Source organism: Pholcus phalangioides, unplaced genomic scaffold, assembly GCF_987345545.1.
Source record: "Pholcus phalangioides strain wild (caught in Gottingen) unplaced genomic scaffold, Ppha-v1.0 ptg000011l_1, whole genome shotgun sequence".
NCBI classification, from domain to species: Eukaryota; Metazoa; Arthropoda; class Arachnida; order Araneae; family Pholcidae; genus Pholcus; species Pholcus phalangioides.
The window spans coordinates 3,377,381-3,392,044 of record NW_028301604.1 but is presented as its reverse complement, the minus strand read 5'-3'; the positions used below and the strand labels follow the sequence as shown (position 1 = coordinate 3,392,044).

General features: G+C 33.8%; 1 protein-coding gene across 7 annotated transcripts in view; it reads left to right on the top strand.

The window, feature by feature from the left end:
* Window positions 1–14,664, top strand: part of LOC149079953 (poly(rC)-binding protein 3-like) — a 423,390-nt gene that overhangs the window by 326,561 nt on the left and 82,165 nt on the right. For all 7 annotated transcript variants that reach the window (XM_089238858.1, XM_089238857.1, XM_089238859.1 and 4 more), the window contains one exon: window positions 14,495–14,518. In XM_089238858.1, the coding sequence (XP_089094984.1) occupies window positions 14,495–14,518 (24 nt within the window). The remainder of the gene's footprint in view (window positions 1–14,494; window positions 14,519–14,664) is intronic.

The window sequence follows — 14,664 nt, the reverse complement described above, 5'->3', positions numbered from 1 at the left end:
TTTTCTTCAAGTACCATGTCCTGCAAGAATACCAGTTGTTTCCTTTAAATCGTGATGTGAATAATTTTTGCAATCGAACAAATGTAGCATCATTTGATATTTGCACATCACCATCACTTTTCATCCAAGTTCCATTCATTCCTCTTGTCATTGCAAAGCTGATCTAGCCAAAAATAATTTTCATAATTCATTATAAACACTTTCAAAACAATTCTCTTCAAGTAAATAACCAGAGATAATATCGGATGTTTCATTCAGTTTTATTTGCATTGTTTTTTGCATAGCGAATAGTAATTGGACATATTATTTGAATCGTCAGTTTTAAGAACGGAATAAGTCCAAAAAATCAAGTTTTTGAGAAATAAAAAAAAATTGTATGAGTAGTACATTAACTTCTTAAACCTTATGCTTTTTCTTACCACTCACGTGTAGAGCGAAACTTGGACACAAAAAGTAATTTTGCCATTTTTGGTCTTTATTCCATTCTCAAAACTGACGATTTATTTGATATTTGCATATTCCCATCACTTTTTCATTCAAGTTTCATACAGTAAAATTTCCGTATGTCCCTCGCTATTCACAAATTTGCATCGCACTCAAAAACGTATATCTACAGGATTCATTGTTTTTTGAGTTCAAAAGTGCGTCTGATTCTTCCGTTTATTTTTTAATATTGAAAAACCATGGTAATCATTTTTTTATTTCTAAATTAAAGTCACCTACTGACTCCATTCTTTATTATACGTTAAGTACTAGTTTTAGTAGAATATTCCTATTCTATAGATTTAGTTTTCGATCTGATCTATTCTTGAACTTTAACTGATGCTCCCGAGTGAAGAATACTCTTGAAAATTTCATATTCTTTTGCTCGTTCATAAAAACTCACGTGTTTGTATGTGGCATCCATCCATTCCTCCCGAATCTCTCGCAGCACTTTGAATCAAAGCCAAACAATCGTCACTTGGCTTCATGCCAGTATCAGGGGGCGTTGCAGGCGTCGGCAGTGCTATTGTTGCCATTATGAACAAAGTGAATGAGATGAAAGTAAAAGAAAAAAAACAGTTGATGAGGTAAACTAAATGTGGGTTAGAAAAGAGGGAATCCAACCCCCTCCATCCACGAACACAGAAAGAAACGACCTGAAATAAGACGCGTTGTTGGAGGATGGAATTCAAGAAGAAGGCCGTAATGTGCATCTGCATGGAATTCGGTCGAAAATAGCGAGTCCTTTTGTTATCCGTGTAATTGTAGCCGATTATTGGAAGAAAAAGTCACGGTGAAATGAAAATGTTAAGAATAGAAATGCGTATTCAAAATACGCTCGATGTTTCCGAAATGAACCGTGTGAAATTGAATCGACATTTTTTTTGCATCTTACTATTCTATGAAGAATACTAGTCACGTTTCAACTCGAAATTTTTCGTTGGCTACATTCGAATTTTCTTACCAAATGCAGAATAAAATATGTGGTTTTTTTTTTTTCATTTAACATCACGTACATTGAGCTCTCCATCGCTGAAAGGGAGATTAATCTATTTCAATGGCGAAAATAATGAAAAAATACCAACTTGTAAGGAAAAAAAGTCACATATACATGATCATTTGGCTATTGAATAGGAGTTCAAAACGCAATATGAAGCCAAAATACTGTTGATATCAATTGCTTACATTTTATGCTTTTATGATATCATCGAAAGCTTTTCAATGGTTGAACGTGAGAAAAAATAAAATATAAAAGTGTTTACCCGATGCAGAAAAGATATAGTTGTTGCCACGAGTGTTCAAAATATTTCCTGTTGCAATGTCACCAAATAAAATCTGAACAGGTAAATGGAGGCTCATACTTTTAGGCATTATATTCGCAGAAAATTTATTTTTATTCAACGAAAAACAAACTTTGAACATAAATGCGCAAAAATAGAATGTAGAAAACTAGCTATATATGGGGGGGGGGGAGGCTATATGTATGTATACTACGAGCACGTTCCTTTATATACGTGACATAAAACTTTAAACACCCACGTGAAGATTAACTATTGCTTTATTGTTTCTGAGGGACACTTTTATTGTTGTGCCTGGCTTTATGGTTTCTGGCTTTGCAATGCATTTTGATGCTTTTTTGTGGGCTTTTAGTGCAATATTCCGCTTCGATTTTTATTTTTATTTTTTGTGTGTATTCATTCTTTTTATTTTATTTTTGGAGCAGCAAGTTTCATAAACCTTGAGAAAAGAGTTTTCGTGTACCTCTTCTTGAGTCGAAGAAAAAGGAACGGCATTTTCTGCGAAAGAGTCCAGGTGTTCATAAAGATGGAAATCCAACCTCTGCATTAGCATGTAAACAGGCAGGCTCACGAGTCAACACCATAAAATTTCAAATCGGAAGAGGGGTTTGAAAATTTAATATGGCCCTACGCTTCGGGAACCGTTCTTTTTATAAGGACAAAAGCGCAAGCGGTTTTCCACAGTTCGCTTTTTTTCTCTCTCCGCTTACATCTTGCATCTTACGTTTCCATTTTGATAAGAAAAAATATATTTTTTTTTACTTCGCTTCGTATACTTTCTTTTATTTTTGAATCTCTTTCCTAAGTAAATAAAATAATACTTACGAAAACGCTTGAAACGCTCATGTTTGCGAATGAAGTTTCTACGAGAATTTCGTAGAATGATTCTTAAACTAAGTTCAAGTACATATTATGTATGAACGTCCATATACTCTCTTGAGTATAAAAACATTGTCCTCCGGCTTTTTATTTTAATGCTTAATGTTTTATTATAAATATAATGAAGTTTTAATCCCTGTATCCAGTTTAATTATGATGTAAGCTTGTACACTGTAGACATTTATACTATGTCACATTTTAATGTTAGCTACACCTTCATGTTTTGTAAATTCTGCGACTGACATCGTAGAGTAGAAACTTTAGCTCAGCATTTTTAATAAATACCCTATATTGACATTCTGTATAGTAATTTTATACCATCAAAAAATGAAGAAATAAAACAAATTCGGTTCTCTTGTACCCAGACTAGAACCCTGTTTGCATGGCTGTTCATAGTCATGTGCAACACATGCACGGAGTGGAAAATTTTTAGTATAAAATATGGTCAAGTCTACACTGATGTAGTTAAGAGAACAAGATATTGAAAAACTAGCTAATATATTATGTCGAGATAATGATTTTCGGAATGATTTTTCGGGGTTTTTTATCGCAGTTATCTTTTTCCCCAGTAGTGTCAACTGACACTACTCCAACCTAGATATCACCCGTTGTAGTGGACGTATTTCATTGATACTTGGTATATATGTTCTTTGGACCATGGGAAAAAGATAATGCGGTAAAAAAACTCGATTTTTTTCACCTGATGGTCGAAAATTTAAATATTTTTTTTTATTGAATCTTTCTTTTTCCCATGGTCCATATGTTCTTTAACACCAAGAGTTTCATCAAAATACCTCCATCAAAATGGACACTACATGCGTCTGAGTAGTGTCAGTTTATAACCATCCTGTATAATGGGCTAGAAGACATTTTTCCACCTGTCACATATCCTTTTATAAATTTTAGGTGTTTTATTGTCCTAAAAGTACTTTTTTGTAGTACATTTTATAAAATACAAAAAAAAACAATCTTTGGTTGCTAATATTTTATATAGTCTGCAATTATTTCTGTTTATTTATCTACACTCAATGGAGTTCATACAATGCCATCTTAAGAGCACCAAGGGCCTCCAGGCAAAGGTATGCCCGGTGTTGGGTGGGAGGCTAACTAGCTGGAAGTGCTGTTTGCCCTGAAGACTGGCTGTGTTCCTGATTTGTGTTTTGATTATTTCAGCAAATATATTATAGAAAATTGAAAGACTACGATTTTCTTTTGTAATTGAATTTGTTATAAGAAAATACACCGAATATTTCAAACATGTTTTTCCTTCCTATCTTCATCCTTACATATGTTAAGATCAACGTATCGAAATCTTTAAAAGGAGGTTAATATAAGCTGGCCAGCACTCGAAATGAACATGTAGCTCATATTTGGACGTTCTCCTCTAACATGCAATGTTTCAAGGCATTTGAAGTTGTTTTCTAAAAGCAATTTCAGATATAATAAGTCTATACAAAGGTTTTCAACAACTGGCTGTTATGCGAAGATGAATTTATGAAAAGAAAGAAATTCAACGGCATTTGCGGAGAATCGAACCCATGTCCTTTCACTTTCCGAGTGAACGTTCACTCGGAAAGTGAAAGGACATGGTTTCGATTCCCAAAGGTAACGATTCTCTCAACATTTCCTTAGAGCTGGTGTACTCTTCGCAACAGCCAGTTGTTGAAAACCTTTGTATGGATAGCGGAGAGTGACGTCATCCATTCATAAGTCGCCATCTGGTGGTAGCGTCAGCAGTTGTGAGCTTGGCCTGAGTCAGGCCCGGCCGTCCATGTACGGTCCCTTTCAGTGTACATGAGAGCTCCAAGGTAAGATTAAAAGATTCGTTGCCTTTGTAGTCTCGTGCGTTCACCCGGAAAGTGAAAGGACGTGGGTTCGATACCCCGCAAAGGCAGTCGAATTTTCTCTCTTTCCAGAAATTCCTCTTCACAACTGCCAGTTGTTAAAAAACTTAGTATGGATAGCGGAGAGTGACGTCATCCTTTCTTGATAAGTCTAACACTTGGTATAGGCCTCGACCAAACAATTTTGTATAAATAAGTAACGTAATTTTGAGAAAAGAGCATTTTTTAATTAAAAATCTACTCCCAATCAATGGATGACACACACCACGAATGTTGAAAACACTTTTGTGGTGAAGATAGGACAAAAATTTATTATTTAAAAAAAATGAATTTTTCGCCAAATTTTCGTGCCCCAACCCCTTTAAACATCGATTAAAATCGTTCATGAGGAAAAAAAATTGATTTTTTTTTTTTGGTTAGTTTCTCTCTCTCAGCTTAGATTCATCTTTTGGGAAGATTTCATTGTGCGGACTACCTCGTAACTTTAGAACCATTCATGCACGATTCCCGCTATAAAGTTTTTGTCTCTCCCGCCTCTTTTTTTTTTAAATTTTATTTTACCATTTTTTATGTATTTTTATACTTTTTCGACGCCGCAGTATTGATTCTCGCTTTATCGATTGCGTCAACGTTAGGTCGCCAGATGAAGGCAAAAAACAAAAATCGATCATTTCCTAAGAATTTCTTTATCTTTACCCTCATCAGATGTGGATTTCATGTGCGCTTGGTTTTCTTTTTTTTTTTTTACTTATTTTATATTTTACCCAAAGTATCTTATTTTTTGAGTACTTTTCCGTGTTTTTTTTTAAAAAAGAAAAACTTCAATATCTGAAATACTGAGCCGGGGGAAAGAATCCAAAATATATCTTATTTTTGAAATTTTCGAAACATATAAATGAGTTTTGGGTTTGTTAATACATACTTATTATATGATGCTCATTTCCTATTATCGTTTTTATCGATACTATTTTTAAGAGTATGCTATTTAATGAAACCGTTTCTATAAAACTCTGAGAGATGAATGTGATCGAACACAAGGGGTAGTTTGGTTTGAGTAACGTCACATAATGATAGGACAATACATTATTCCCTGGGTTCATTGGTGATTATTCCAACACAGCTGTGTTTTAACCCTTTTCAGCGGCATTGACGAGATATCTTGACCCCTTAAAAGCCTTTTATTTTAGCATCGAGAAGCTCGGGTACTTTGTGAAATTGATTTCTCAAATCGCCTATCTCTATACCCCTTAGTTTGCATCGACTGAAAATCAGATCATTTGATCATTTTTGTCGCATCACGATCATTTTTCTGCACGCGAGAGCTAATTAGACCGGAACCTACAATTTATTGCCGATTCCGAACGGCAGGCTTGTTTTTTTATACTCATCGAGAGGTTGATGCGCTAACCCCTCGATGGAAGACTCCCTGCGGCAGCAATTTTTCTGAAAATCAGAAGAAATCCTATTTCATTAAAAAAAAAAAGATATGTCATTTTGAAAGGGTTTAAAGATTTCTGCTGTCCCGCTGAAAAGGCGTAAATTCATATATGGGAATATAGAATCATAAATTGATGAAAGTGAAAACATTTTCTTCGAATTTACCCTTTGAAAAGTTATTTAAAAATTTAATTAATCAATGAATTAAAAAATTTATTTTAAAAAAAACACGATTTTTTCACGAAATTTTACAAAAAGAATTCGGAAAAGCCAAAAAAATTTAAATAATCAATAAATTGAAACGATTGAGAATAAATTTAAAAAATAAGTTGAAAAAAGAGCATGACACATCTAAACGATATATTTTATTCGAATACAGTTGAGAGATGTCAAAAATCAACATATGGAACATACATTTTTAAGAGAGCTCTTAACCTGTAATGCAGATGGCAGCACCAACTAACATGCATAAACATTTGTATCAAGCTGAAAATTCAGTAAAACTAATTTGCTTTTGTCTTCAATAGAAACTGAAACTTTAATCATTTGCACAATCGTGCCCATCAATACACCAGTGGATGGTAGTGATAAAGATCATTGTGGCTATTTAGTTGATTGCAAAACTGACAAGGTTCATCAGGGTTAAATCTGTGCAATATACCTTTGTTAGTGTAAAGTATAAAAGGATCAAGGCGGAGAATGACCATATTCCTACGATCCGCCAAGGGGAGATTGAAGAGAAGGTAAGATTGCAGGGACAGCGTAAATTCAAAATAATCGGCGAAATGGAATAATGTTGAAGCAGACAGTCGAGATGTGTCTTCTTGGAGAGATATATATCAGTATAGTTATTTTAGTAAGAGATGTTAAAACTACCGGAGTGAGGTAAAGAAGGGGTGTGACCAGATATCAGATCGACCATAGTTATTCAAAAGGGACTTGATTGAATTTCCCTGTTTTCAGAGTCTCTGTGCCGGCAGAGTTCGAGAAAACAAATTTTTGGTAGGTGGTTTTCATCCATTTTTAGAAGCCCAAGCCAATACGTGATGAGTTGGTTAAACATTTGAGTGGCAATTGGGCGGCGACCAAGTTCAAGTCTATAACCAAGACAATATTTGCTTATATTTAATAACTTTTTCAGAAAACTCGTATAAACCCTTTCCAGCATGTTAGAATAGAAGAAACCCCAAACTGGTGCAGCATAACATAAAGTAGATCGTACGAAGCTATCGAATAATTTGAATGCTACACACAGCGAGGGTTTTCTGGAGCTACGCAGTATTTGTCTTCAATAGATGACGTTACTATAATAACCATACTTTCACTACTCTTCCAGTATCGCGATTTTTTTTAACTTACGTGACATTTTTGTTGTGATTTTAAAAAAAAAAGTTATGTAAACAAAAAATTTTGAGATTCTTTTTTCTTAAAAATTATTCAAAATGTTTTATTTTTTAAGAAAATTAAAAATACGGGACATCGACATTTCTTTGAAGTACGGAAAAACCATCAAGCCTACTTTCACACAATGATAGAAATGATACCGAGAATTAAACTCACGTATTCTTTCTATTAAAACTCCATCCACGATTACACGCACTCAAATAAACAAAATGAATTACCTAATTCTAGCTAAAATAATTATAAATGTCTTTGTCAAAAACAGTATACAGAAAAAAGGATGTTTGTTATTGTAAAGCCCAAATTATCGATCCGTAATTATACGTATATAATTAAATTCTATGTCTCGATACAATTTTTTTCTGTTAAAAAACACGACCTTCTCTACAAATACAGCTACTCTTTCGATATTGATTTTAATTCCCGATTCATCCGTGTGAGCTTCCTGTAAAATCACGGTTTTGCTTTACAATCACCATTTCAATGTTCTCGGAGGTGAACAGATTCTAATTAGATAATTTCAAGAATCCTTATTTGAATAACAAATTTCAATGACGTGTGCAATGCAAATATATGGTTCCATAAGCCAAAACGTAAATTGCAATCACAAAAATATAGACGAATATATTTTTTTTTCGTTATTCCACATTAGATTTCTTTAGGAGAAAAAAATGAAAGTAATAAACATAAAATAAGAAACAAAATATTTTCTGTATTAATATTTATTCCTAGGCGTTAGTTGGTTGTTTCCTCTGTTTACACATTCCGAGGTATCATTTTCAATGAATTATTTATTTCCATCTCTTTCTCGGGAGAAACTTCGGGGCTTATTTAAATATGTATTTAGAATATGCGCAGAGAAAACGACAATAAATAAAAGGATGGACTAGCTGGTATTACATACATGATGGTTGCTGTTCATTGATTATGCATCGAGATTCTCATCTTTCTCCCTCCGCTGTGCCATTTTCGTTGACAGTTAAATGAACGGAATGAAGTTTCAGGTAGCGGAACAAATGCTTCGAAAAATAAATAGAAGCGTTTGCTTCTAAGCCAGCTTTAACGAACACTCCATTGTTATTCAAAGAAGTCTTTTCCCGAAAATTCTACGTTTTCAAAAGCAGTTTGTTTCAAATGGGGAGAGGATTTTGTACTTTAATTCAATTTATCGCTGAGTAAGCATGTTCTGCCTTTCAGCTTATTTTGTAGCTTATTATACAATGGAATTGCTAATGATGGAGTCTTTTTTGATTAAGTTAAAATATAATTATTTTTCTTTTTTTAATACTCACGGGAATGAGAATAATCTACGGTTTTTATGGTTTTTTACAGAATTTTTTGTTATATTATAATCAGATGTTTATTAGAAAAATCAACATAAATATTTGGAATCGGTAGTTTTCTGAACTTAGGGTGCTTTTTATAATTCATTGGTTTTAATTATATGTTCTAAATGTTAGAAAATGATCTTTAAATTGAGGAATAGGCTGAAAAAGATCTGTATCCTAACGACAGATAATAGTTGCTACGCATCTGAGAGAGTGAGAGAGAGACATCGTCGTAAAAAATAGAGAATAATAATCAAACACATATAAATTATTTTTCCTAATACCTACCTAATAGGGTAGCACTTGCCTAGGGTAGTCATATGACTAGCATTTCTCAGGACATTCACCTATTTTTCCGTAATTTTGGCCATCCCGACTTTTTCATAGAAAAGTCTATTTTCTTTCAACGTAGCCTGCCTATTTGAATTTGTATTCTTTACTGAAATCAAGGATAGAAATTATTCTATCCCCATTTTTTCCATGATATTATGATTGCAAATAAGAATATTCATCTCGTATATTCATCATGTTTAAACTTTTTTTCCGTAGAGTTCATTAGAATCCACACTGCGACTCGTAGCAGTGCATTTCTTGCCATAGCTGATTTTTCTGCGATTTTAGTAATAATTGGCAACTTTCCTTACCTTTGGCATCACTTTGGCGACAACTGGTAATTTCCGTATTTCGAATCCCAATTTCCTGTATTTTTCTCGTGGGAATATGGTCAACCGACGCTCATGTATAGGTGTGGGTCACAGCTATTTCTGGAAAAGTCCAGGTTTTTTACAACAGCCGCATCTGCAGCAGGAAATGTGTGATGCATGTCAATACTTCCAACTACCAACTCATCAAAGAATGTGCATTCGCACGCGCATTTTGCCAAGGTTGCTGGTTCAAATTGGTGTATATAGTACGCGTTACAACCCTGTATGTTACTTTTCAAACGAAAAACAAAACATACGAAAAAAAAAATGTCTTCTCAGCACTTCATCACCAAATAATTGTTTGGAAATCACCGGAAGAGTTTGTTTACAATTTATTTTCTCGTTGGTGAGAGTTATTTATCACGATAAGGAGGAGTATATTTTTGATACTAAAAAAATAGGTTTAGATGAACTTTATAGTCTCGGACGTATCGATTTCTCAATGTATAAATTGAAAGAAAAAGAAATACAGCCAGGCTTGCAGGAGACAACGGGAGAAAAAAATAAGATATATAAGTTGGAGAAGGTAAAAGTCGAAAGTTAGGCGAAAGATTTATTTTTGAATATAATGCTCAAATACTTTTCCTTTCGGTCGCAATGAGTAAAACCTCCATCCGTTGCTGTCGTTTCTTGTTTCATGAGAAGATTCATACCTAGTACCGGGCAGCAGATTGGAAGAATGTCCTCTAGGAATAGACTTCGCAAGCACAAGGCACTGAAAGCTGTTCCAGATTTACTGCCAGTTTTTGATTTTTTTTCCCTGCTCTTTCGGGAAACTTCTGCCGAAGAGTCATGCTCCTCCTCTTAAATGAGTCCCCATAAAAATCATTCCCCCATGCCCCCTTTACGATACTTACTGAACCTAACGGCCCTTGGAGCCATTGGCGTTTTATAAAAGCCAATGCTCTCTCACTCTCTCCTAAGTTCAGACATCACGAAGATATGCTGCTCTTGCTTAGCTGCTGCCTTGCTTGCGCAAAGGTCACTGAAGCTAATTCGTTCTTGGCGCTGAAGAAGAAGAGTAGCTACAGCACAGATCGTTTTCTAGAAGACGATCAGAATTTACCACTACCAATAAAGCAGCATATCTGAGCATTTACACGAAAGTCTTCAAAAAAAGTGTCGCGCGAATCGAAAGTTGGTAACCGCTAGAAATGACTCTTTTCGATGGTCTTATTTTTCTTGCAGGTTCTTCCATGTCATTAGTTTTCTTGCTGTGGTAAACTCTTGAATCGTTTTACATTTAGCTTTAATGGGCATCGGTCCAGCTTTAACGTTCATTCTTGATAGCTTGCTGCTATAAGCTTTCGTCTACATTGCGCTTCACCTCATGACTGATGCTAGAAACATCCAATGTGAGCGGTGTATTAACGACGCTTATGAAGCAAATTAATTCCGGTGGTTTTACTCCTGAGAATTTCTCTTGGTGCTTCAGAAACATTTCCAAAAGTGGCATCAATTTATTTTTTTTAACTGCCAGCAACTAACGTGGGTCTCCTCTTCATCAATTGAGCGTGTAACCGAAGAAATTTTCGGGTTTTCATAGTTTTTCTTACATTTTTTAATGCTGTTTCATATTTTGTCTCACATTAACTCACTCATTTTTGTTTGATATTCTCTATATTAAAATGATCAAACGATCACAGATTTATTGAGGAAGGATAATACATGTATATATTTCCATATCATAGATATCCGTGGTACTGGGATTCGGGTGACGTACCGCCAATTTTTCTTGAAAATCACGATTACATATGAGACAGATAAAAGGTTTGGTATGAATTATTCCACAGTGAGATATACCTCGAATTACGAGTGTGTTGAATTTTGAGTATATTAGAAGCAAAAAATATTCGTCAGAAATACACAAACTTCGACCAAATATTAGACGTATGAGCTTAAAATATACTGGAAAAAGCTCATTCGACGCTATTTCAGTAAACAAGTCGATTGTCGTATTGTACTGTGTAACAGTATATTGTAACAGTAACTTGCTTATTGGTCTTATAAGCAAGATTATATCTATTTTGCTTAGAGTGCACTGTACTAAGCCATACTATAAAATTTTTATGCGATTAAAAAAAAATTTCAGGATATGAAACGAACTAAAGACATTTCCGCTATTTGCAATGGAAATTTTACTTCGAGATACGAATTTTTCATAATATGAGTAACTTTCAGGAACGAATGCAACTCGTAATTCGAGGGTGCGACAATATTTAATTCGTTGACGAACGGGAGATACTGATTTTTCTGTAGATAATTCCAAACTAGATAAAATTGTTGCTCGCATATTTCCTTATTCATTTATTCATGCATATTTCCTTAAAATATATAACGGATGGAGTGTAAAATTGTGAAAATTGTTTTAAAACAAATTGCAGCACTATCCAACTGGTCAACTTCCCCATATGGATATAACTCATTAATTATCCAATTTTTTAAGTTTTCATCATCATAAAGATTCAATATTTCTTTTAAATCTAGTCAATCTTGATTATTTTTTTTCATAATCAAATTATATTTTCTCCAATCTTTTTCACCAATTCAAATTCGTTCATCATGCGAACGTTAAAACGGATTCGTATCGACGTCGATGACGGATTTATTTTGCAGATAATCCTTCTTTTCAGTAGGATTTTTCTTTTCGTGAAAGTTTTAAGCCCGGAGAGAGAGAGAGAGAGAGAGAATTTTTCATTTCTTAGTGGAGCCCGCCTACACTGTTAATTAACAGCGAGAAGCACTTTTGCGGAGCATAAAAGAGATTCTGAATAGGATCTGTGGAAAATGGGAGAAAATGCACGAAATAGTAAGGAAAGGAAAAAGAGTATTAGCAAAAAAAAAAAAACCCATTCCCCATCTTCTGAGATAGGAAAGGAAAGGCTGATGATAAGAGGAGAAGGAGAGGAAAAAAAAAACGGAAATTAGGGAAGCCAAGTTTGAATGAGCAAATTATGGTTTGTCTTGCGGGCGCAAATTTGAGTTTTCCAAAGAATCTGAGTAAACAGCTGGGAAGCGTATAAAAGCTTTGAGGAGCCGCAATGAACAAAACTATTGGCAGATTTAGCTGCATAGATAATTAAGGCTATCGATTTGTGGCGTTTTTTTTTCCTCTCCGTTGTTTTTTTTTTTTTTTAATTATTATTTTCGTTTTCCTTCCGATCACTAGCATAAGTGGTAATATAAGATGTTTTTTTTCAGTCTGTTATGAGATATTTAAGAATTTGTTTTTTGGCGAAGTGTTTACTATTAGGTTTTGGATACATGGATTGTATCAGATTTTTGGGGGAAAATTTTTTTTTTTTTTTTTTCAGTAAAATGCCAATTTATTTTTGCAATCCAATGCTTTTGAAGTTATTAGATTGATATTAAAATCGCATTGAATGGTATGTCAAATCATAAATTTTGACTTTCTCCTTCCCCCCCCCCCCTCTGTATATTTTCAAATGTATAATCTTTGCTATGTGGACTTAAAAGCAATTTCGATCTATTCAATAATTCTTTCTAATAATAAATTCAATTTTCTTTTTGCATATATTTCGATGGAATAATTGAATTCTCAATTTGAATGAATATTTTGATCTTAATCGGCAATTTTCATCTTGGAAAATATCACCAGGGTTTATCTACTTCCTCAAATTTTCATCACGTGCTTGAGTTCGAACTTATTTCATAGAAATAAAAGAAATTTTAGGAAAACCTTAGAAATATAACAAAAACTCGTTTATTAAAAATTTTAATCAGAAATTAGTTCCCCATCGTTGTGTTCCAATAACAATTATGATCCATCAGTTGTTTTTAAGATCTAATATTTATTGATCTTATTTTTTTTACATCAATATTTCGATGTTACTTACTCACCAGAAGATAAGAAGTAATATTTCATCGTATAATAATGAATTTTCCGCAACATTCTAAGATACACAATATTTCTTTTGCCGTGTCAACAATAGCAGTTTTTTTTTTATTGTTGTTGTTGCCACAGCATGTTCATCGAAAGTTGAAGACGGTGGTATACAGGCTTGTCTGTTTGTTTTGACTCTGTTGACTCTTGCTGCATCATGACTGGTTATAACATTGGGAAATTGAAAAAAACAGAAAAAATGTATAGCTAGGGTAAGGTAGGGCAAAACAACTGAAACGTGGCTGTCTTTTAAGTTTAATTCAGGTTTCTCGAAAAAGTAGGAAAAGTGTTCTTGTCTGTCCCTGCAGATTCTTCCTGCCATTCAGCTGTCTCGTTAGAAATTTTAGTGGCATTTCTCTGGGACCCGTTTCTTTGGCCTTTTTCTTCAAGTTTTCTCATCTTTTTTTTCTTTTCTTTTTTGCTTATTTTCTCCTCTGTTAGACTTCGGCAGATTAGATTAGTGTGTTCCGATGTGGAATACTAAACTTGCTTCTGCTATTGCTGCTGCTGCTCCTTGCCTCAATTTTGTTTCTTTTGATACGTTCTGCTTTTCTTTTATTTTTTCTTTATTTCTCCTCTTGCAATCCTTTTATATAAAAGAAAAAATAATAACAACGAAAAAGAAATAGAAACGACGTTAGAGAAACAACGTTTTCTGTAGATTTCTTCACACTTGCTTTCTCGCCTGCCTTGAATCTTCGGCACTTCTTTTTCTTTAGCACTTTCAGTTAAAAGCGTCAAATGTTGTTGTGAAGCATCTCTTTTTTTCATTCACTTTTTTTTTTTCTTACTATGGCTTCTCATTAGATACTGTTCGCTGTTGTTTCCAAATATTTGTTTGCAGTTTATATATCGTTTATTCCATCTTGATGGTACGCTTTTGATTTTTCGTTATTTTTGTTTGATACTCGCTATGTTTGATCCGGATTGAAGATTTTCTGAAGCAATTTATTCGACAGAACACACTAACATGTAATTATTCTGATAGTATTGCATTAACTGAATCGTGAATTTCGATTTTATGCAAAAATCCCAGCGTCTAGCATTCATTTATTTCATTTTGAATTTGCGTGTCTTGTTCGTATGTAAAATTTACAAACATTTTCATATATTTTGTGATTACACTAACCCATTTCATATATTTTTATGTAATTTCTGATCATAAATTCATTGTATCACATGTGCTCAATCTAAATTTGTCTTATTTTTTTTATAGGAAGTCGGAAGTATCATAGGGAAAGTGAGTATTTTCAAATTTTTTTAAACATGTTTTTGATTCCATAATAATTTTCAAAAAAATGTGCTATTTATATTGCTCATATCCACCTACAATGAAGCTGATCTAAGAGATGATACTGCCGAATTGAGTAGCAAAGAATCACTACC